At 47.9% G+C, this 23,699-nt stretch overlaps 2 protein-coding genes across 3 annotated transcripts in view; both read right to left on the reverse strand.

Annotated features, from left to right (window-relative positions):
- cacnb4a (calcium channel, voltage-dependent, beta 4a subunit) overlaps nt 1-2,194 on the reverse strand; it is a 59,270-nt gene extending 57,076 nt beyond the window's left edge. For both annotated transcript variants that reach the window (XM_061237009.1, XM_061237010.1), the window contains exons 1-2: nt 2,132-2,194; nt 635-718 (exon numbers count right to left, since the gene is read on the reverse strand). In XM_061237009.1, coding sequence (XP_061092993.1) covers nt 635-718; nt 2,132-2,194 — 147 coding nt within the window. The remainder of the gene's footprint in view (nt 1-634; nt 719-2,131) is intronic.
- A 2,212-nt stretch (nt 2,195-4,406) lies between these two features.
- Nucleotides 4,407-23,057, reverse strand: stam2 (signal transducing adaptor molecule (SH3 domain and ITAM motif) 2). The gene is made up of 15 exons (XM_061235460.1): nt 22,896-23,057; nt 20,478-20,562; nt 17,868-17,943; nt 16,170-16,265; nt 15,612-15,758; nt 13,371-13,437; nt 11,593-11,791; nt 11,198-11,292; nt 10,333-10,415; nt 10,038-10,125; nt 9,440-9,494; nt 8,686-8,851; nt 7,565-7,734; nt 6,667-6,884; nt 4,407-5,286 (listed from the first exon to the last, which is right to left on the reverse strand). The coding sequence occupies exons 1-14, from the start codon at nt 22,933-22,935 to the stop codon at nt 6,692-6,694; spliced, it is 1,560 nt and encodes a 519-aa protein (XP_061091444.1). The 5' UTR covers nt 22,936-23,057; the 3' UTR covers nt 4,407-5,286; nt 6,667-6,691.
- Between the last annotated feature and the right edge of the window lie 642 nt (nt 23,058-23,699).

Consider the following 23,699-nt stretch of genomic DNA (forward strand, 5'->3'; position numbering starts at 1 on the left):
TTGTAAAATTGGTGCCAAAGCCACAGAGGCCTGTAATGGTGTTGTCACAGTATGAAGCGTTGATGGAGGGCGAGTCCCACCCCAGAGACAGGGCGGGTCTTACCCCAGAGACAGGGCGTGTCTCACCCCAGAGACAGGGCGGGTCTCACCCCAGAGACAGGGCGGGTCTCACCCCAGAGACAGGGCACTGCGGGTCTCACCCCAGAGACAGGGCGTGTCTCACCCCAGAGACAGGGCACTGCGGGTCTCACCCCAGAGACAGGGCGTGTCTCACCCCAGAGACAGGGCACTGCGGTTCTCACCCCAGAGACAGGGCGGGTCTCACCCCAGAGACAGGGCACTGCGGTTCTCACCCCAGAGACAGGGCGGGTCTCACCCCAGAGACAGGGCGGGTCTCACCCCAGAGACAGGGCGTGTCTCACCCCAGAGACAGGGCGTGTCACACCCCAGAGACAGGGCGTGTCTCACCCCAGAGACAGGGCGGGTCACACCCCAGAGACAGGGCGGGTCTCACCCCAGAGACAGAGCGGGTCTCACCCCAGAGACAGGGCGTGTCCCACCCCAGAGACAGGGCGTGTCTCACCCCAGAGACAGGGCGGGTCTCACCCCAGAGACAGGGCGCTGCAGGTCTCACCTGGCGGAGGATGAAGCTGGTGGACGTGGTGCTGCCATCAGACCTCTTCAGCCGACTGCGCCGTGAGTACGTCCCTCTGTTCACCTGAGAGAGAGAGAGGGAGAGAGGGAGGGGGAAAGAGAGAGGGATAGAGAGAGAGAAGGAGAGAGAGGGGGGGAGAGAGAGAGAGAGGGAGAGGGAGGGAGGGAGAGAGAGAGAGAGAGAGGGGGAGAGAGAGGGATAGAGAGAGGGGGAGACAGAGGGGGAGAGAGAGAGGGGGAGAGAGAGTCATCCATCTCTGCACAAGGGCACTGCACGAGGGCAGTTAACAAGGGCACTTATCAAGGGCACTTCCGCAAGGGCACTTCCGCAAGGGCACTTCCATCAGACTAGGGTACTTAGCAAGGGTACTTTCTATTAGGGCACTTCCCCAAAGCTACTTCCAAAGAGTACTTCAAAAGGGCACTTAATAGCGGCACTTTGATCAGACAACGGCACTTCACAAGGGCACTTCCCCCAAGGGCACTTAACAAGGGTACCACCAACGGGCAATAAACAAGGGCAACCTTTGAGCCTCCCTCTGAGAGTCATATCATATCATATCATCATATATTTCTGGAATAAAAAAGGCATGATTTATGTTCCTTCAAACTCAGCGCGTGAGTGCGCAGAAATACCATCTGTCCTGCAACAATTAATTGTGTTGTGATTCTTGCTGTACTTTTCTCTCTTTTGTTTTTGAAGGTAAACTGAGCCTTCCCCAAAGTAACCGTTTTTGAAAGTAACAGAATTCAGTTCTTCCGTGAGTTTTTTAAATAAGGCCACACTGTAACTAGGTCACCTCCAGTCAGTCAGTTTGCTTTCTGAAATCCTATTTCTGGCAGGGTTCACGGACATGAATCGTTTGACAGCATAAATCGACCATAACTGTATTAAATACAAACAAACACACATAATTTGATTGGAATTTGACTGGGCTAATGAACCTAATAATTCATGTGTTTATTGACTTACAAATTAATCATAATACTATAGGCTATTATTCATAGGATTGTAGGTAATCAATAAAGATGTTTGATAGATTTAGTCACAGCATCATGTAACTTAATGTTGCTCTGCACACAGAAAATGTGAAAGTCTATGAACTTTTTTAACGGATTTTTAAAAATCCCCACATAGGTAGCGTGCTGCACTGCTATAAATTCCCACATCCAACTATATCACACTTGCCTGTTCCACATTACTTTGACAGTGTAGTAAGCTTCAGCTGATACAAAGTGCATTTCCCTTCTAACAAGAAATACAGGCTAGCTATATATTTGCTATCTAGGAAATGCTATACCGTGTAATGGGAAAACAAGAAAACAAGATAACTTTCCGAGTTGTTTCCAATGCATTCCCTGTACAATCCGTATTGCGTACTGAGCAATATTCAATTGTTGCAGATAAAACTGTGTATAATATGATGTCGTCGGCAAGGGCAGCAGGAGACCATAATCTTCCGTCTGATTGTTTTACCTGAAAGATGGGCGCCTGTAGCCCTTCACCGATCTTATGCCGAGTGTAGATGTGTCGCGACATCTCAGCCAGTTCATCCGTCCAGGGGGGCGGCTGCCTCTCTGCTCCTGCCCACTGGATGTGCTGCGGATGGCGGGACGCTTGCTCCAGCTTGCTTCGGTCTCCGTCTCTCCGACTTCGCGCGCGCCGAAGTGATGCTCGCGACGCCACTTCGCGTCTCCCGAGTCCGAACGGAGTTCGATTTCCTGAGACTGCGCAGCGTCTCGCGCCGACCTCACTCGGCTGCTGTGTTACTCCTGAGATTCGCGCGACACATTTTATTTCCAGCTGTCGCAGTTCTCAGGACTGGCGTTAATTAATCATAAATCACATGCCGGTATTTTGCGCAACATATAACCAAAATTAGACTATACATTAAAGTGTGGCTAGACCCGGCTCGCATTCAATCAAAACAGTAATAGGCTACTTCTGTTAAGCGTTTGGAACGATAATTATATCCATTCATGATAATCACCTGATAATTAATGGATATAATGAATAAATAACATAGGAAAGTATATGCATGAATGTTAATATTTTTAATGACTGTAATGGCAATATTTACCTGCTCCTGGTAGCCATTTAAAAGATGAACAAATATCTCTCAAAGTGGCCTAGATAATAAATGCCTGTTATGTTTTCTAAGGCTGTTCTCACCTCTCAAGCCATACTTTACTGTTAGCATTCATTTAAATGTCAAAAAGCGTTTTGTATCCGTTTTTTGTCTTCATGAAAATGAACTAACTTCATAAAGACTATAATTCTACAATAGTGTGTTGACTGTGGAGACAGTAAATAATGAAACGAGTTGGGTCAGGAGGTGTAAGATCCAGGTTCAGGAAGTAAAAGTCAGTACCCAGTACCACATGGATGTGCCAATAGGCACAATTCTTCAGCCAGGAGGGTGGACTAATCAGTGAAATCAGCTTGCTGAGTTCATGGGTGGAAGGACTTTTACTTTCTGACTCCTGGACCTTCCACCTCAGACCTGGAGTGGATGTCAGGTAAGTCTGTTGAGTCTGTTTGTACAGAGGGGTTGCTGATGTCAGAGGCTAGGTAGGGGCTGATTTGCAGGAAGGTGGGTAAACCCACACACAAAGACAAAAGATGGAAACGGAATTTATTGAATTACTGAACTTGGTGTCTGGCATGAATTTCTGGAAAGAACCCAGATTAATGCTCTTAGAACGCGGCTTCAATAATGTGGAGAAACAAGCTGAACTTAAGGTGTGAGGTCATAAAAATGTGATTAGAATCTTCTTAACTGAAAATTCTAGTGCTGATGTCACAATCACAACTGGTGACTGAAAGCAGTGGAGTTCTAGAACACAGACTTGGAATTTTGAGGGGAAAAAAAGAACATTCCTAAAAAAACTACTCTTCAAAGGGTTAAAAAAAAAACAAAACAAAAAAAACATCTGCCATGCCAATATTGGTGTGCAAATTCAGATTTTATCACTGGCTTTCACTGGGAGAAGTGCTGACGTCACAGGGGAACTGCAGTGGATTAAACGTAGCGTTGGCCCTGGCAAAGGTACCTTCGCAATAATGACACTCGTATGCAATGACATCACATGAGTTTCCCAGCACTGGACGAGAGAGTGACCTCGGCTGAAGTCGGCGGCCGTGTGAAACGGAGGTCGTGTCAGAGACAGGTGTTCTGAATAGCCCAATCCTCCGCAGAGCTGATGCTGTTAACACAAGCTGTCCAGACGTCAGGAAGAATCAAGGGCAGCCAATGAAACGCTGATGATTCATCAAGCTGCCCCCACCCCCCCCCACCCCCACCCCAGAATGTGCTGCAGGCTTAACCCCCAAACAACCACCCGAGTCAAAAAATCTTTTAAACAAAAACTGAGTTTTCATAAAAAAAACAGATCATAGCAGTTCAGTTTCCCCTTGACGATAAGCATTTGGTTATTGTTAACACTGCAAGACACACATGGCTTGCATCTGCGTAACTGTTCAGTTTTTAATGTTTTTTGTGTGACACTCCAATCCATCTGACTGCTGAACAAGTCCAGATTCAAAACTGCCCATTCATGCTATTAAAACACGGGTTCTACAGCTCATTTCATTAGAAAAGGGGAAAGTGCAATTTGCACACAGGTCACCCGATGGACGTACATGCCCTTGAGTTCCTAAGAGAACCCAGTCAAGACACCACGACACTCTTATCCAAAGCGACTTCCAGTTGATTAGACTCACCTGAAATCAAACATCACGCAACCAGGCCTTGAAACACAGGGTAACTTTTATTCTTAAAGGCTTTTTTAGTATTTTCTGGTTATTACAAATGGAACATTTTACAATGACAACACAAGATATAGAGAACCTTGATGTTATAAAATATGGATTATAACAGCGTATGCCAGTACTGGATAGAAACGTCCCTCTATATATATAGTCCTAAATATACAGCAGCAAATTTCATTACTCTTTATTTATTTTTGTTTTTTTTTTCTCCATTTTTCATTTTTAAAGAAAACAAGGCATCCAGTGGCAAAGAAATGTTTATAAAGTTAAGGTGCAATACCAACAATGCAAGATATCTTACATCTAATATACAACAGACTTCGTGTGACAGCAGAGGGAAACGATGATAACTCAACCAGCCGAACAAACAAACAAACGCGGTAGAACCGATCAAATCAGGTCATGGTCCGTGTCTTCTCCCCCTCAAAATAATATAAAGCTAGTATACCTATAACCATTGCATTCGTAAGCCTAATAGTGCTCTATGTCTGTTTTTATCACATTAGTATTTTATTTTTTGACATTATAAAAAGACTATACATTTGAGCTGTTAGTCAGCACGTAGCCTATATGTTTGCCTGGTTTGCTTTCATTTCCGGTAAGACACGAAAGTAAAACTGGAAAAGAAATTTAAAGATGCATTTTACATTTCAAAAAAACCATTAAAGAAGGACCTCATTACAAACATTTCTTCACAAAGAAAATAATATTCAAGATAAAATACAAATCAGGGTACGAGAGATGCAATTTACAAATATTAAATTAAAAGCCTAACTACAGCTTTTTGTCACAAGCAGTGTGGAGAAACCCTAATTTTTGCATATTAAGAGCCGTTCTCTACCGTGGCGATCACACAGGGCCTATAAATGAGAAGCAGACAGACATTAATTGTAGCAATATTTTGTATTAAAAAAAAAAAAAAAAAATCACAAACCTATACCAGCCAAATTTAACTGAGCCCGTCGACAATAAAGACCATCACACGCTGTCCCCCAGGAAGGCCTCCTCACAGACTCACAGACTCACAGACGCACAGACTCACGGACTCACAGACTCACAGATGAAGTGGGCCCCTGCAGCTCAGGTTAAAGGTGCGTTAAATAAACGGAGGAGTATCGCCCACAGATGACCATGGCAAAGCTGCCCTTCTCCATCACTGCGTCACTGCGTCACTGCGTCACTGTGTCCGTGTTAGTACTGTCCCTCATCATTAATCACACCCCCCCCCCCCCCCCCCCCCCGCCCACTATACAATGAACATGAATCCATCCCTCTGCATTTCCTATTGTACTCCGGTTCTCATGGGAACATGGCCTGGTCTGCCGCTGAAGCTGATTAATCGCTGCGATGCAGATGAGCTGCGCTACGCTGGCTCTATGGCCCTGACCTGCGCCTGGGTCTGACGCACGCTGTCATCCGATGGCCGCGTTTTGGGTGAATATTCCCCATGATTTACTGATGTGAAAGCGTCACTGGGCCTGCTGGCCGTGGGGCGTTTTAACTGGAGTGAGATCTGGATGAGTATCGGCCTGAATGCAGAGCACAGTCACTAATCCCCCCGCCGCCATGCGTCTGAACACGGCGGCCATTTTGAGCCACACTCAGAAGTGTGAATGATTAAGCGCCGGGCACGCGGCAGCCTCCGAGCACTGCCCTGCGTCTACGGCGACTGCAACCCGCACTTAAAGAATCAGCACGGCTTCCAGGACGCAAATTAACAAGTACATTTATACGCAAAAACATCCCAAACAACGGACAGTGTGAAACTCCACTCACTCACTCACTCACTCACTCACTCACTCACTCACTCACTCACTCACTCACTCACTCACTCACTCACTCACTCACTCACTCACTCACTCACTCACTCACTCACTCACTCACTCACTCACTCACTCACTCACTCACTCACTCACTCACTCACTCACTCACTCACTCACTCACTCACTCACTCACTCGCATCTCTGTCCTACATGTAGAATGAAAACGGAAGCCAGGTAGCGGTCACTCCAATAGCTGTACACACACAGCTCAGACTCCGCCCTAGCGCACAGCAGTGCCGGAGGGTCTGAACCAGCCTCTCCCACACCAGCCGGCCCACCTCTCACTGCTGCACACTAGGGAACCCGTCTGAACCGACCCACACAGCACACCCCGTTCACGCACACCCGGGCGGGGGAGAAACCTGAAACCTGAAACCTGCGGTCGTTTGTGTATGAAGGGTTTTGGGAGATACGCACTGAGACTCATTCATCGCTCCGGGTCTTAGAGCAGGGGCTGCTGGTAATAGGCCTGTGGTTGGGCGCCGGGGTGAGCGGGCGCTGCCATTGGATAGGAGGCCGGGGCCATGTTGGGGTTAGTGTTCTGATAGGCCGACATGTCCATGGCCACGCCCATTTGCTGCGGGTAGGCAGGGGGGCCGGCGGGGGCTTGGCTCATGTAGGCTGGGTTCACCCCGCTGTGGAGGAAAGAGCCGTTAGTGATTTAACCTCCTTTAACGGACTGCAGTGAAACAGAATCCCCTCCAGCTGCACACACTAGTATGATCTCAAGATACAGCACAGGGACTGGCTTGTTTGAAAACCTGGCAGCAGATATTAATGGTAAACAGAAAGGCAAAACCAATTCAACAAATCAACAAAAACAGAAAAGGATCCGTTATTTACTGGCACAAACGAACAGATATATTTAGAAAGATATATTTACAACGGGATCTACACAGAAAATTACAAGATCGGTAAACCAAAGCAGTAGGATAATGAATACCTCACGTAGACTAGGCCTGTGTTGTGTAATAAAGATAATGAATACCTCATGTAGGCATTCTGTGTTGTGTAATAAGGATAATGGATACCTCACATAGACTGGGCCTGTGTTGTGTAATAAAGATAATGGATACCTCACGTAGACAGAGCCTGTGTTGTGTAATAAAGATAATGGATACCTCACGTAGACAGAGCCTGTGTTGTGTAATAAAGATAATGGATACCTCATGTAGACAGAGTCTGTGTTGTGTGTTGTGTAATAAAGATAATGGATACCTCACGTAGACTAGGCTTGTGTTGTGTGTTGTGTAATAAAGATAATGAATACCTCATGTAGACAGAGTCTGTGTTGTGTAGTAAGGATAATGGATACCTCATGTAGGCAGGCTGTGCTGGTTGGCTGGGGGCAGTTGTGTTGACGGTTGGGGGCATTGAGCAGAGGGGCCCCGCCGGCTCGGGGCCGAGGCTGTAGGTGGGTCCCGGGGGCCCCTGGGGTACGCCGGACGCCATATACACCCCACTCTGGGGCTGACCCATGTAACCCTGGGAGGAGGAGGAGGAGGAGGAGGAGGAGAGAGAATGTCCTCACATTCTACATCAAAATGGCTGACCCTCACTCACAACCCAGCCAGCTCTGTCCAACATGTCTGACCTGTACGTCCATAAGCAGTGAACAGCACTGGCCATATCAGACGAATCTGACGCAATAAAGCTTCCCAGAGTTAAAAAAAGCACAATCATTCGGGATTACATAAACACGACTCTGAAAGGCACCTTCCTCAGCAGTAACTCCTTTTAGCTCTTTAAAACGAACACAAACTCATTAATCATGAGAAAAGGAGCTGTTGCAAGCACAGCTGACCAAAAAAAAAAAAAAAAAAAAAAAAAAAAAAGATCTGTTCTTGCATTGTTCCTAACCCCACCTCCCCTGAGGGGAATTCCTTCTCAGGAGAGAAACACACTCACACTCACACTCACACTCACACTCACACTCACACACTCTCACTCTCTCACACTCACACTCACTCTCACTCTCACTCTCACTCTCACTCTCTCTCACACACACACTCTCACTCACACTCACACTCACACACACACCTGCATGGGTAGGGGCGCGGCGGAGGTGGAGGGGTAGTGTACACACACACACACACACACACACACACACACACACACACACACACACACACACACACCTGCATGGGCAGGGGCGCGGCGGAGGTGGAGGGGTAGTGTACACACACACACACACACACACACACACACACACACCTGCATGGGCAGGGGCGCGGCGGAGGTGGAGGGGTAGTGTACACACACACACACACACACACACACACACACACACACACACACCTGCATGGGCAGGGGCGCGGCGGAGGTGGAGGGGTAGTGCGCACACACACACACACACACACACACACACACACACACACACACACACACACACACACACACACACACACACACACACACACACACACACACACACACCTGCATGGGCAGGGGCGCGGCGGAGGTGGAGGGGTAGTGGCCCTGCTGCTGCTGGGACTGCAGTTTGGAGTAGGCAGAGTAGAGAGGGGCCTCGTTCATCAGCCGGTTGTACAGCTCCAGAGCCTCCAGAACCTTCACGTTCAGCTCGGACAGCTCCGAGTGCTTCCTGTTTAACAGAGGGGGGGGTCAGGAGGGCGCTCCGCTCCAGAGGAGAAAGGGGTTCAGTTCCCATCCCCCCCCCCCCCCCCCCGGGACACAGCTGTGTGCCTTTCGGCAAGGTAAATCACTGCAGCTGACCCACTTATGAGAACGGGCCCGTTTAAACGGCAGAGATCCAACTGCAGCTACGCACCCACAAGTCAGTCTGGATAAGGGTGTAAGAACAAATCAAAAAATACATGAAAACTTGTTATTTTCTTTCAGGAGTGCAGACGGAAATAAAGATAATCAGAAACACAACACATTTTGTGCCAAATCTGGGGGAATTCGACACCGTAATCTTTCATTGTGCGGTGGAGTTCTACAGTGGGCTCAGATGTTCGGTTCTCTGGGAGGCCGAGACACACACAGCAGGATCAGGCGCTAATGAAAATAACATCAGCTGCTGCTTCTTCATGCTTCAGAGAGCTATCAAACTGTGAAGTGGCATGACTCCCAAACATATCACTACTGCGGAGAGGAGTAAAGTTACGTTTCTGAAAATGGACATTTCTTGGACATATCCTCAAACCCTGCAGAGTTCAGGTGTCCTCACCTGTCGATCTCCTCAAGCTTCTCATCGATCATCGGGTTCATCTGCTCACAGGCGTCTGAAAACGGAGACAGTGTTAGCCAAAACCGCTAATACAGCACAACTTAATACATCGTAAACAACCAAAACCTCTAGTACAACATTAGTTAACAGCACAACTTAATTATACATCTCAAACTATCAAAACCGCTAAAACAACGTTAGCTACATCTCGAACACAACTGAATTATGGATCTCAATCACTCAAATTCACCAATGACAGCCACATTTTCACAGAGGGATTACAGTGACCGATACACGGAAACAAATCCCCTCCTTATGGCCCATACTTACTGAAATTGTCTAATTAAAATCACAAACGCATTGTCGCACTGAATAATCGAGTTTTATAAAGCAAGAAAACAATGAAATGGCAAGGAACTGACATTTTTCCGTTCGTGGGCAGTGTCAGGACAAGCCAGTTTAATTATAGTCTTAACGGCGCGGTGTTAATTGTATTCAGTGTGAGATGAGCGCGGGCGACGTGTCTGGAAACGAGGCTGGGCCCCGGGAGCGCCGGGAGCGCCGGGAGCGCCGGGAGCGCCGGGACTGAGATCCGCACCTTCTAACTGGAAGAGTTCTGCGGAGTCGGGGCCGGCGTCGGCCGGGTCCGTGTTCTGGAGCAGATGCAGCGTCCGGTCCATCTTCTCCTGCGGAGGAGGAGGAGGAGGAGGAGGAGGAGGGGAGACACGGGCCTCAGACCGGACACCTCAAAAATCATCACTCATCGTTTGATGGCCCAGGAACACAAGCAATATCGTTAAGGAAATAGTTAAAATTAAAAACGTTCCCAAGGTAAAGGTGTGTGTCGTGTGAGAGGGAGCGTGGTTTTGGACAGACAGACGCGTGGTGCGCACCTCGTCGATGAACACCGGCTCGGGCTCGGCTTTCACCTCCACACTGGGCTCCTCAGCTGGAGCGGCCTTCTCCACGGCCACCGCTGAAAAAGGAAACAAAATGGCGTCCATTTACCATGTCCTGCTAAAGACCCAAAATGGTGTCTATTTACCATGTCCTGCTAAAGACCCAAAATGGTGTCCATTTACCATGTCCTGATAGAGACCCAAAATGGCGTCCATATACCGTGTCCTGCTAAAGACCCAAAATGGCGTCCATTTACCATGTCCTGCTAAAGACTCCAAATGGTGTCCATTGACCATGTCCTGCTAAAGACTGAAAATGGTTTCCATTTACTGCGTCCTGTTAAAGAACCTCGATGAACCAATCTAGTGCCCAGAAATACCCAGATACTTTTCTGTGCTCAACTGATCTTGCCTGGTGCAACAGAGCCAACCGAGAGGACCAGAAGGTGAAGTTTGCACTTTTTGAAAGCATTTCACAGGTTCCAACACAGCAGACAAGCTCAGTAAAGCGTAGAAAGGTATTTCAATCCAAAACAATAACGTGTTTGACCCAGGTCTGACCCGGAGACAGGCTGCTGTAGAGGTGCATGATGGGAAACGGGCCCACAGACAGGCTGCTGTAGAGGTGCATGATGGGAAACAGGCCCGCAGACAGGCTGCTGTAGAGGTGCATGATGGGAAACAGGCCCGCAGACAGGCTGCTGTAGAGGTGCATGATGGGAAACAGGCCCGCAGACAGGCTGCTGTAGAGGTGCATGATGGGAAACAGGCCTGCAGACAGGCTGCTGTAGAGGTGCATGATGGGAAACAGGCCCGCAGACAGGCTGCTGTAGAGGTGCATGATGGGAAACAGACTCACCTGGCTCGGGCTCAGCGTTCAGGTTGGTCGTGACGAAGTTTGAGGGGAAGAGTCCGGCGCCTCTGTGGTTCTCTCCTTTCCACCAGTTTGGGTCGCTGTGAGGTCAGAGGTCACGGGAGGGTCATTATTATAATAAATTACGCAAATCAAGCCGTCGTCGTTACGGCCTTAATACACAGAGGGCGAGACCACGCAGTCTACACACGACTTCTAAAGATAACAAGTTTCAAATCACTTCCCCACTGCATTCATGTCTCGGGGTAAAGAGGCCGTTATATTTTCCCTTCTTGTACCATAACCGCATCGTGACAGCTGATGCAGTGCATGACTCAGTCTGAGCGCACCAGACACCCGGAGGTGTGGGGCCGGTTGCCAGGGCGACGGGCGGGCGGTACCTGTCGTCCAGGACGATGATGAGCTCGCCGGTCTTGAAGGTGAGCTCGTTGTCCTCGGCCGCCTCGAAGTCGTACAGCGCGCGGACCTTGCGCGAGTCCTTCCCGCCCGCGGCGTTGTTGTTGTAGGGCGGGTCGGCGGGGACGGTCAGGGGCCGAGTCTCCACCTGCTGCTTCTGGTCCTGCAGGGACAGCTCGATCGCTGCGGGGGATTGGAGGAATCAGGTCACATGACAAGGGCTCTGGTCCAGCAGGGACAGCTCGATCGCTGCGGGGGATTGGAGGAATCAGGTCACATGACAAGGGCTCTGGTCCAGCAGGGACAGCTAAGGGGGGATTGGAGGAATCAGGTCACATGACAAGGGCTCTGGTCCTGCAGGGACAGCTAAGGGGGGATTGGAGGAATCAGGTCACATGACAAGGGCTCTGGTCCTGCAGGGACAACTTGATCGCTGTGGGGGATTGGAGGAATCAGGTCACATGACAAGGGCTCTGGTCCAGCAGGGACAGCTAAGGGGGGATTGGAGGAATCAGGTCACATGACAAGGGCTCTGGTCCTGCAGGGACAACTTGATCGCTGTGGGGGATTGGAGGAATCAGGTCACATGACAAGGGTTCTGGTCCAGCAGGGACAGCTAAGGGGGGATTGGAGGAATCAGGTCACATGACAAGGGTTCTGGTCCAGCAGGGACAGCTAAGGGGGGATTGGAGGAATCAGGTCACATGACAAGGGCTCTAGTCCTGCAGGGACAGCTAAGGGGGGATTGGAGGAATCAGGTCACATGGCAAGGGCTCTGGTCCTGCAGGGACAGCTTGATCGCTGTGGGGGATTGGAGGAATCAGGTCACATGACAAGGGCTCTGGTCCTGCAGGGACAGCTCGATCGCTGCGGGGGATTGGAGGAATCAGGTCACATGACAAGGGCTCTGGTCCTGCAGGGACAGCTAAGGGGGGATTGGAGGAATCAGGTCACATGACAAGGGCTCTGGTCCTGCAGGGACAACTTGATCGCTGTGGGGGATTGGAGGAATCAGGTCACATGACAAGGGCTCTGGTCCAGCAGGGACAGCTAAGGGGGGATTGGAAAAATCAGGTCACATGACAAGGGTTCTGGTCCAGCAGGGACAGCTAAGGGGGGATTGGAGGAATCAGGTCACATGACAAGGGTTCTGGTCCAGCAGGGACAGCTAAGGGGGGATTGGAGGAATCAGGTCACATGACAAGGGCTCTAGTCCTGCAGGGACAGCTAAGGGGGGATTGGAGGAATCAGGTCACATGGCAAGGGCTCTGGTCCTGCAGGGACAGCTTGATCGCTGTGGGGGATTGGAGGAATCAGGTCACATGACCAGGGGGCTGAGGGTGGCGAGATGGAACCCCTTCTCCGTCTCCATGGTAACGGATCTTAACAGACCTCGCTCCGGTGAGGAAGACTCTAATAATAACCCTGAATCAGGACGCCAAACGACTCGGGGTATAAATACGATGCGTCAGGCAGACTGAAGGAGCCTGATTGCACCTTTTCTTGTGAATGGGGTCAACAGGGAGCAGAAACCCAACGCACTACAGCCGTCTGAAAACAAAACTTCATTTATAATTTATTCTAAGTTTCAGCCACCCCGGGATGGTGTTGTAAATAGACAGAATTATTTAGCCCTGGCTCTACAGACACGCAGCAGAACACACAGGTGGGGTCCTAACACACAGGCGGGGTCCTAACACACAGGTGGGCCCCTAACACACAGGTGGGCTCCTAACACACAGGTACACAGGTGGGCTCCTACCTTTGGCCAGGTCATCGTCATCTGAAGGTTTGCTGGCGGGAGCGGCGGACTTTGTGCCGGAGGAACTCTGTTCAAACGGAGATGAAGGAGTTAGAGAGAGAGAGAACCCAACTCAAGCACTGGACTGGACTCCCAGTCAGAACCAGTACAGCCGCAAGCCCCGTCTACAAAAGAGCTGCCCGCTTCACCCTTTATCATTTATTTTCTAAATATAAAATCAAATCATTCTTATTTGTGGTGCACGTTTCACAGAATACGGTCACAAAGACACTTTACAGAGTATCAGGAAGAAGAACAAATGAGGCAAGAGCCAAAAACCAGGCCCGATCCCCCAAATAATAAGCAAATAAGGTTAAAAATAAATAAATAAAAAACTCAAACTACCTTTCAGGTAAATCCAGGCTGCCCAACATCCAAAAACAAATAGATTCCCTTTTCATTGGATTAATTTATGGCAACTTCCCTCCGGTACCCGGGCTAAAGCTCCGTGCACCGCCCTAGCTAGGCCAAGGTTAACACGCACTCTGGCACTACCCTGCCGGAGGGAAACTGATAAACTCAAGATTAGATTACTAAACGGGGGCTTGAAGACTGCCGCTCGTTCACCATTACTCAGCATTCATTTAATCATCTATACTCACAAAGAAGAAGATAAGAAATTATCTAAATACTAAATATGATTACATAAGCCTCAGCCATGTGATTTTTACACTTAGATCTGCACATGTTCCCATGGTTTTAGTGCCACCTGTAGGCACCAGAGAGGTACTACACCCAACACAACCTCAAAGAAATTGGGACAGTGAACTCCAACAAGTACTGTATATAATTTTCAAAACTGTGTCAGACCTTTTCCAATTACAGGAAATGAAATCATTTTTCCATGATTTAGAAATAGATTTCATAAAAGATACCAGTAACATATTCGGAGAGACAACTTTACAAGGTGCAGATTTAGTAGACACTTGGCATTGTGCACAAAAATGACAACTTCTTTAACAATAAGTAAAAGGACCGTGTCCATCTGTCGGGGGAGGGGAAGGGGCAAAGTCTAATGCCACCACAAATCTACCCCTCTCCTCCTCCGGCCAATCACAGGCAGTGGAACACAGACAGAGAGAGCAGGGGAAACAGCGATTAACGGGATCTGCCTATCCACCCCAAAACGCACCCCGTACCATACTCACAAACACTGTCTTACAACCACTGTCACACACAGCGGGTAACGGTGAAACACTGCAGTGACAGGTTTCTTTACTGTGACAGATCCCTCATTACATTTCTGTTACCTCCACTCTACCTCCACTCTACACCTCGCTGGCCAGCGGAGGATGGGCTCCCCCTCTATAGCCGCGTTCTCTCAGAGATTTCCCCTCACCACCGATATTTTCTCCGCACCCCGTGTTCGTTATTTGGGGGGCTCAGGCCTGGTGTTCTGTTACTCGGTAAGGCATCTGCGTGACAGTGTTCTGTAAAAAGCGCTGCACAGATAAAGTTCCTGCGTGGCGCTTTGACTCCACGTTCAGAGTGCCTGAGCACAGCTCAGTGTTGATCGCTGTGGCCGTCCCTCAGCGTGACCAGGACGTCACGACACGCATGGGAAGGATATCTGCAGCTGTGGCAGCAGGGTTACTGCACTGAGACGGGTGCGGAGCGGGCGTGAGAGGGTGCAGTAGCCTATAGCCACAGACACCGGCCAAATATCCTTCACCAGAGACAGGCTTTGGCTCTGCGACAAGAGTGGACTACACTGCCAGCGTAGGCCTACGAGTAAACAAACATCCAGTGTAACGCATAACATGTGTTCTCTTATTTATGAGATACAGTTCTCATATTGTTTATGTCCAAAATAACACGGAGGAGCAGATGGCTTGTTAAACAAACAAAGTGAAGCTGCCAAGAAACACAGATATTTATTTTTACTGGGGCTGTTTGTTTAATAGGAAAATGTTAATAAACTTGTTTATTTTTTTACAGTTAAATGGCTGCATTTAATTCCGGGAAAAAAAACAAGAACACAAATCCATCCTCAAAACACAGAACAGCCTCGTCCTCTCACGCAGTGGGACCAGAAATAATTAGCAGCTCAACGAGATCTGCAGCTGTTGTAAGAGGTGTGCTTTGTTAGGGTGGCAGTGAAACCCTACAGGACGGTAGATCTCCCGGAACAGGGTTGGGCAGCCCTGCTCTAGGTTACCGTGGTTATGGCGTACCTGGTTGCCGTGGTTACAGAGGGCGTACCTGGGGGCCGGACGAGGGGAAGCTCACCCCCTCGTCCTTCAGGGACTTGATGGTGGCGCTGACCAGGCTCAGCTGGGGGTCCTTCTGAAACTCCTCAGACCACTCCACCAGCAGGGCCTTCAGCTTCTCACACACCTTGGGGTGGGCCTGGGGGGCGGCGGGGGGGGGCAGGTTAACACAGGAGGCATCTTCACGAACGGTCCATCTACTGTCTCACACGCACACACACACACTCTGCCATTCAGCTGTTCAGGTTAGGCATCTTGCTCATGGACATTTCAACACTCTTTGCACAAAAGGCCAACTCTCTACCTCCTGAGCTACTGTTGACCCCGGAAGCACTCTGCTCCACGTGGCTAACAGGAAAGCTAACGGGATGTTGCTAACGGGAATGCTAACGGATTGTTGCTAACGGGAATGCTAACGGGATGTTGCTAACGGTAATGCTAATGTGATGTTGCTAACGGGATGTTGCTAACGGGAATGCTAATGGGATGTTGCTAACGGGAATGCTAACGGGATGTCGTTAACAGGATGTTGCTAACGGGAATGCCGTACCTTGGACAGCACAGCGCAGACCTCGCTGGCGAAGTCCCGTGAGCAGATCTCCAGGTGAAAGATCCGCCCGCTGTTCGACACACAGGCGCCAAGCAACTGCAAGAAGAAGAAAAAAAATGTCAAAATTGAGGTTTTCTATAAAATGTTAGATTTCCCGCCGTTAGATAAGAGAACGGAGTAACTGATGTGTTGTCAAAGGCACTGCTTCTCCTGAGGACCCAGACTCCAAAGTCCAGGCACTCCCACTGCGTGACCGTGTCACCTGATCACGTCTAGCCCGCGGCGGCCAATGAACGGAAGGGAGAGTTTCGCACACAGTAAGGAGCGGGACTTCAGCGAGCCCGCGACAGGTTCCTGAGACAGCAAGGCTCGCGCGCTTCCTGTGAACTTCAGGAAAAGACTAAAAATACAGCGTGTGACTCACGGCCCGAACGACAGCCCGACCCGAGACCTGTCACACGGAAGACCAGACCACGGGACCACAGGCTTTCCCACCGCGGCTGCGAGACCAGCCACGGCCGCCATAAAATACAGACGAATAACACTCACAAGAGCGTCTAAAAATAAAACAAACAAATAACAAAACACACCAATACATGCATTTATTTATGTGCACGTTTACTTTTACAGGGACAGCGCGCATTAATCAACATTACTGTAAACTTGCCAGAATTAGACAGCTGGCTAGTTATCAACTGCAGTCCCTGCAGTAAATAAAAAAATAAATAAATGTATAAATAAAATCACGACCAGGAGAATAAGCGAATGGATAACGGTGAAGCCTGAGTAACCCCCCCCTGGCCCCACGTGGCCGAGTCTGGGCCTCGGTGTTGTGACCACAAGCGCTGGAGAGCGTTTACACAAATGAACCAGGAACAAAATACAGTCGCATGATGACCACACACACACTATGACGATCCAGAGGTTTGAGTGACAGACCCGTTTCACTTCCATTTAATAATAATAATAATAATAATAATACACTTTATTTGTGAAGTGCTGTACAGTACAAACCAAACCAAAAAAACTATAAATAAAATTCATAATAATATAATAATAATGCTTTTATCCAAAGCAACTTAGTTGATGAGACTAAGGGACAACCCCCCCTGGAGCAATGTGGGGTTAAGGGCCTTGCGCAAGGGCCCAACAGAGCTCATCATGGGGCTTGAACCACCAACCTTCCGGGTCCCAGTCACGTACCTTAACCACTAGGCTACAGGCTAAAACAATGCGGACACAGCACATCCCTATGTGGCCAGGTTTGATCCATTAGATATGGGTTGACTGGAACTCACGGTCAGGGCCTGCATGGCTATGTGTTAGATATGGGTTGACTGGTACTCACAATCAGGACCTGCACGGCTATGTGTTAGGTATGGGTTGACTGGTACTCACGGTCAGGGCCTGCATGGGTATGTGTTAGATATGGGTTGACTGGTACTCACGGTCAGGACCTGCATGGCTATGTGTTAGGTATGGGTTGACTGGTACTCACGGTCAGGGCCTGCATGGGTACGTGTTAGGTATGTGTTGACTGGTACTCACGGTCAGGGCCTGCATGGCTATGTGTTAGGTATGGGTTGACTGGTACTCACGGTCAGGGCCTGCATGGCTATGTGTTAGGTATGTGTTGACTGGTACTCACGGTCAGGGCCTGCATGGCTATGTGTTAGGTATGGGTTGACTGGTACTCACGGTCAGGGCCTGCATGGCTACGTGTGGCACCCTGTGGTTCACTCTCTTCATGGTGGACTTCAGACATTCCTTCGCCCTGAGAGACACAGACAACACGGTCAACAACAACAGCAACAGCAACAATGACAGCAAACACAACGACAACAAACACAAACACGGAGATGACCAGGCTGAGTGGAGCGGGATCCCAGATGATGGACATGAATTCACAGGACCTGAGGAACCCGTCAGCTTCTAAATAACTGCCACCTGATCAAAGGACATCAAGACCTTGATTATACATCTTTATACATACATATATATACATAACTTTAATGATGGGCAACAGTAGTACCTGGAGCAGTGGTCCGTTACACTTTGAATTCTACCGCAAAGCCAATTATTAATCAATTTTCAAATAACCCCTTTAACTTTAACTTTCAATTTGAAAATGAGACATTCATCTGATACTTTTTAAAATTAATAATCTGTAAACATGGTTTGAAGGGAAGCTTTTTATGGTGATGATCCTCAAAAAGATCCAGAAGGTTACAAACTCTCTCAGTGAAAGCCATTTTCATTACCTCATATGATTATGAAATAGCCGAGGAGAGATTCAATAAGCTGACATCAGACTTAAGTACACACTGTCCCAGGACAGGAAACTAATGTTTTAACCACCAGCCAATTCCACTGTTTTACCAGAGAGCTAGATATTTACAACAGAGCAGGACCTCCACGTGATGTGTGACTGGTGGAGTAGACCAGCTTTCCACCAGCACCTCCCTCCCACACAGCATTCCTCTCTTGCTTGCTCTCCTGTTATAATTTAATTAATTTGCTATTCAGCTGACACGTTTATCCAAAGCGACTAGTTGATTAGACCAAGCAGGGGACAATCCCCCCTGGAGCAATGTGGGGTTAAGGGCCTTGCTCAAAGGCCCAGCAGCTGTGCGGATCTTATCATGGCTACACTGGGGACTGAACCACTAACCTTCTGAGTCCCAGTACCTTAGCCACTAGGCTACAGGCCACCCCAGTCATGTACCTTAGACACTATGCTACAGGCTGCCCCAGTCATGTACCTTAACCACTAGGCTACAGGCTGCCCCAGTCATGTACCTTAGCCACTAGGCTACAGGCTGCCCCAGTCATGTACCTTAGCCACTAGGCTACAGGCTGCCCCAGTCATGTACCTTAGCCACTAGGCTACAGGCTGCCCCAGTCATGTACCTTAGCCACTAGGCTACAGGCTGTCCCAGTCATGTACCTTAGCCACTAGGCTACAGGCTGCCCCAGTCATGTACCTTAGCCACTAGGCTACAGGCTGCCCCAGTCATGTACCTTAGCCACTAGGCTACAGGCTGTCCCAGTCATGTACCTTAGCCACTAGGCTACAGGCTGCCCCAGTCATGTACCTTAACCACTAGGCTACAGGCTGCCCCAGTCATGTACCTTAACCACTAGGCTACAGGCTGCCCCAGTCATGTACCTTAGCCACTAGGCTACAGGCTGCCCCAGTCATGTACCTTAGCCACTAGGCTACAGGCTGCCCCAGTCATGTACCTTAGCCACTAGGCTACAGGCTGCCCCAGTCATGTACCTTAGCCACTAGGCTACAGGCTGTCCCAGTCATGTACCTTAGCCACTAGGCTACAGGCTGCCCCAGTCATGTACCTTAGCCACTAGGCTACAGGCTGTCCCAGTCATGTACCTTAGCCACTAGGCTACAGGCTGCCCCAGTCATGTACCTTAGCCACTAGGCTACAGGCTGCCCCAGTCATGTACCTTAGCCACTAGGCTACAGGCTGCCCCAATATGTGATGAAGTGAAACTGTGATGCTGGAAAAACATGTTAGACATGCGATGAACTCCTGAGCAGTAAACGTGTCATTTCTCACTCTGGGAGGGGGGGGGGTTGGGGGGGGGCCGCACAGAAGAGGCATTGAGTGGAAATGGGGACTGTGTGGGCCCCTGCCCTAAGAGACCCCCCAGGGAAGACCAGCTACAGTCAGGGGCACTCGGATGGGGTGAGCAAGTCTTTCACCACCGCCAAAGGCTCCTCTAACGAGAGGGAAATGAGCTTTTACATCCATCAGCGACCAGGCGTGTTTTCATCTCTAAATCCAATTATCGTAAAGCAAAACAAACAAAAAGTTGCAATGTTTTAAATTAAGTAATAAACTGTCATGTACTCTTTCTTAAAATGATCAGTGAGCAGCTTTAGGGGCCTTTTAAGACACTTTAATACTTCCCTGCTTCAATTATTTCAAGAGGAACAGCTACGTTTACCAGCCCTGTATAGGCCTGGCAACAAGTATGTGCACAAAGCACAAAGTACTTCATAATGTATGCTCAAAGGCCAACCGATCAAAATCAGCCAATGAATCAGCAGTCCAATCAGAGCGCCAGTCATTTCTCAATACAGGAAGGACCAGTAAGCAAGAAGCAAGACTCCACGGCAGCCCGTGTATCTATGCAAGACCACAGATGTCCGGGCAGTGTGTACCGTGCAGGCTCACGGTGCAACGCCAGCGCAAGGCCACACAGCAGGAAGTGATGTCACAGGTCAGGCTCAGTAAACAATGGCCTCTTTCTGCGTGCAAAGGACGCGGGGCGGGGGGGGCGTACCCGTTGGGTGTGGTCCCCACGCGGTCGCAAATGTCCATGATGAGACCCCAGTCATCGGTCGTGTTGGTTTCGTTGGTGGCTTTCTCTGTGAAGGGAAGCACCTCATCGTTAGTAGAATCAACGTCATGTCAGACACAGGCAGAAACACCGGGGGGTTTCGAGAACAGGCTTGTTACGGTGCTGGTTACCACTTAGATTTTAGGCTAACTCAGCAGTAGGTACAGTTTAGTGGTGAGCATTGCTGGGCTGAATGGCCTGTCCTTGCCATTATGTGGTTATGTTACGCTACGCTATTTATGCTAGTGATCCACAAATAATTGGTAAAAACAAAACTAAGGGTTACCACAGTGACATACGTATGGTAATTGTAACAGAGACTGACTGACTTTTTATAAAAACACATAATTAATTCCTTATAATTACAACAGCAGCTGTTTTGTGGAAGTGATGGGTTTAAGCTGAACTGTTGGCAGAATGATGCAACACTAGCTCTGTAAAAAGTGTAAACTACAGCTCCTAAAAGCTCACTATGCTCTCCTACCTGGAACATTGTACAGAGCAGATATGACCCATGCAAAACAGGAATATAGCCTGGTTTATTTCTGGGATATAAAACAGGAAGGCCAGCACACAAGAGTTCCCAACAGTGTCTGAAATATGAGTCAGGGAGAGAGTGACAGATCCTGGTTATCACATATATCTGTGAGGACCTCACTCACAGGGCTGTTCCAGGTTAAGCAAAGTCAGACTCCGTGAGACAGCCTCAGGCCTAGTTAGACCCAGTTCACCAAGGACACGTGAAGCGGCTTATCTCACCTGGGGGGGTGTTTTATGAAGCAGGATCCCGCAGTTAGCTGGGTAACCACACCGAGTAAAACCCGCAACTCTCCCAGATCTAGAACATAGACTGCCGTAAAAACAGCTGTTCTGGGTTTTACTCTGGGCGGGTATCCAGCTCTGAAGTCCTGCTTCATGAAACAGGGCCTTGGCATCTAGCTTTGAGCATCCCTGGTGCAGGGTATACAGAAGAGTCATTTCAATCGCCTTCAAAAATACAGGCGGATGACACAGAAAAAAAAGAATATATGCTACCTTCGGCGGAGTCCTGACGCCGTAGCAAATAAAAATACCTTTATTAGCATAGCCAGCATGACCACACATGGAAATAAAAATGTAGTATTTGAATGTGCCATTTGCATGAAGCCTCTCTTAGGAATAAATCAGCTCTTTACTTCACAAGTAAACGACTCTTTAACCAAGTCTGCATATTAAACAATACGAACACTATAACTCGCACGCACAAACACACATATATGTGTGAATTATGTTGACCATTTATCTGGTGCAGGGGAGCTTTATTGGCATGGTACACAGTCGTTAGACCGGTAAGACTGACAACATCACTAAGACTGACAACATGGGGAAGGTGACAGAAGAAAAAAAAAAATTGAAACACAGGCAAGGCATGTGATCTCATTTGTTCTGGTTCCCATTTAACGTAAAAGTACCATACTGCAAACCTGCTCTCAAATAAACGCAATTTATTTACTTTACGTTAAGATGGCTAATATTTCCCTGGTCGCTGGTTAACTAAATTACATTATTTATCTAGCTAACTATGTAGCTAAATAAGAATCAAGGATCAAGTGAGACTACCTCATCCGACCATGTTCGAGAATTTTCGTGTAACATAATAGCCTACATATAAACAAGTGTCAAAGTGACTAAGTTCATAATCTTCATAATACAGAATAAAATTGTTGATAGCGTGTTAACTGTTAGCTGTCAAGCTACGGAAGTAGCTAAAACCTAATAACATTTCAACAACAACAATTAGCCACCTAGCATGTAACGTTATAGCAAATTAATTGCCAACCTACTGCGAATCTAGGTTACAGCTGTATCGTTGCTTTTGACGTGTCACTAATTTGAGCTGTTAGCTAGTTGCTTACCTCCTGACGTTATATAGCTTGCTAGCTAGCATAACCATTGTCGGTTAGCTATAGCGTAGTATAGTTAGCTGGTGCTAGCTGACTGATTTGATAAATGTCATGGTAGAGCGTCGTTAGCTAGCCTAGCTAATATAGCCTGCTTTCGATCAATAAAGTTACACCATCTGTTTGATTAGTGACTATAGCTAAAACACTATTGTTTTAGCTATAGTCACAAACTGGCTAGAGCTAACAATATTACATATTGATAAACATTGGACATTTTCAGGGCAAACAACGGTTAGCCACAGGCCAAAATCATAAAGTACGATAGCAATCGTTAGCTAGCTAGCTACAAAACACCACTAGATCGGGTTGAAAGCTATTGGGTAATCCCCGATGAAGCTAGCTACAGTCAGCTAGCCGTCTAACTTGGCTAGCTAGCTCTCGATCGCGAACAGCGTAACGTTATACCCGATCAACTTACCAACATCCTGGTCGAAAGGATTCTGTGCGAACAATGGCATTTTGATCCCTTTCAAGCAAACCACGATATATCCCGTTGAAAATAACAAATAAAAATATATTATGATTTCGCAAATTTCCCTTCCTCATCCATCCAACTCACTTTCACCAGTTGCTTTTCTCTTCCGTGAATATAGGCACCTGCGAAATTGCCAGAAATATTTGAAGTTGTCATGGAAACGATAATGATATGGAAGATTTGTTGTCCTCTGCGTATGTTTTTACATTTGTTCTTTGCTATATTTAATAAACAAACGGCGCATTATTTTGCATGTTTTGCATGGTTTTAACTGGCATTATAGTGGATACCTTTTTTGGTCCTTCCAGAAATGCAGACTGGTTTGACACTGCCCCCTTGAGGTGGGAAGAGGAAAACATATATTATTATCCGACAGCAGTGGTTCCCAAACTCGGTTCCCTGCTAGTCTTCATCCAGAATTTCAACATTTCAACATGTGTGTAATGAATAGCTTGTTAAAATTCTGGGATTGCATTGCGGTTGGAATGAAAACCAGCATACATAGGGGGCCCAGGACAGAGTTTTGGAACCACTGTCCTACAATACATTAGTATTAATTTATAATCTATTTTACACTTTCTAATTTTATTTTAAAGCGTAATATAAAAAAAGTCTGGCCATATAGAACAATATGTACAAGATCTAAAATGAAACTAGTTATTTTGGAAATAATATTTTTCAATGATGTATGTTCAACATGTACAAGCATGTTTTTCGCAGCATTCTATGCAAACTGTTGTGCGCGGA

The sequence above is a fragment of the Conger conger genome, chromosome 3 (genome assembly GCF_963514075.1).
Source record: "Conger conger chromosome 3, fConCon1.1, whole genome shotgun sequence".
Classification (NCBI taxonomy): Eukaryota; Metazoa; Chordata; class Actinopteri; order Anguilliformes; family Congridae; genus Conger; species Conger conger.

Coding starts and splice junctions, on each gene's coding strand:
- stam2 (XM_061235460.1), bottom strand. CDS start 22,935: ATGCCATTGTTCGCACAGAATCCTTTCGACCAGGATGTTG. Junction 11,293..11,592: donor ATCATCGTCCTGGACGACAG/GTACCGCCCGCC, acceptor CTGACCTCACAG/CGACCCAAACTGGTGGAAAG. Junction 7,735..8,685: donor CCGCGCCCCTGCCCATGCAG/GTGTGTGTGTGT, acceptor TCCTCCTCCCAG/GGTTACATGGGTCAGCCCCA.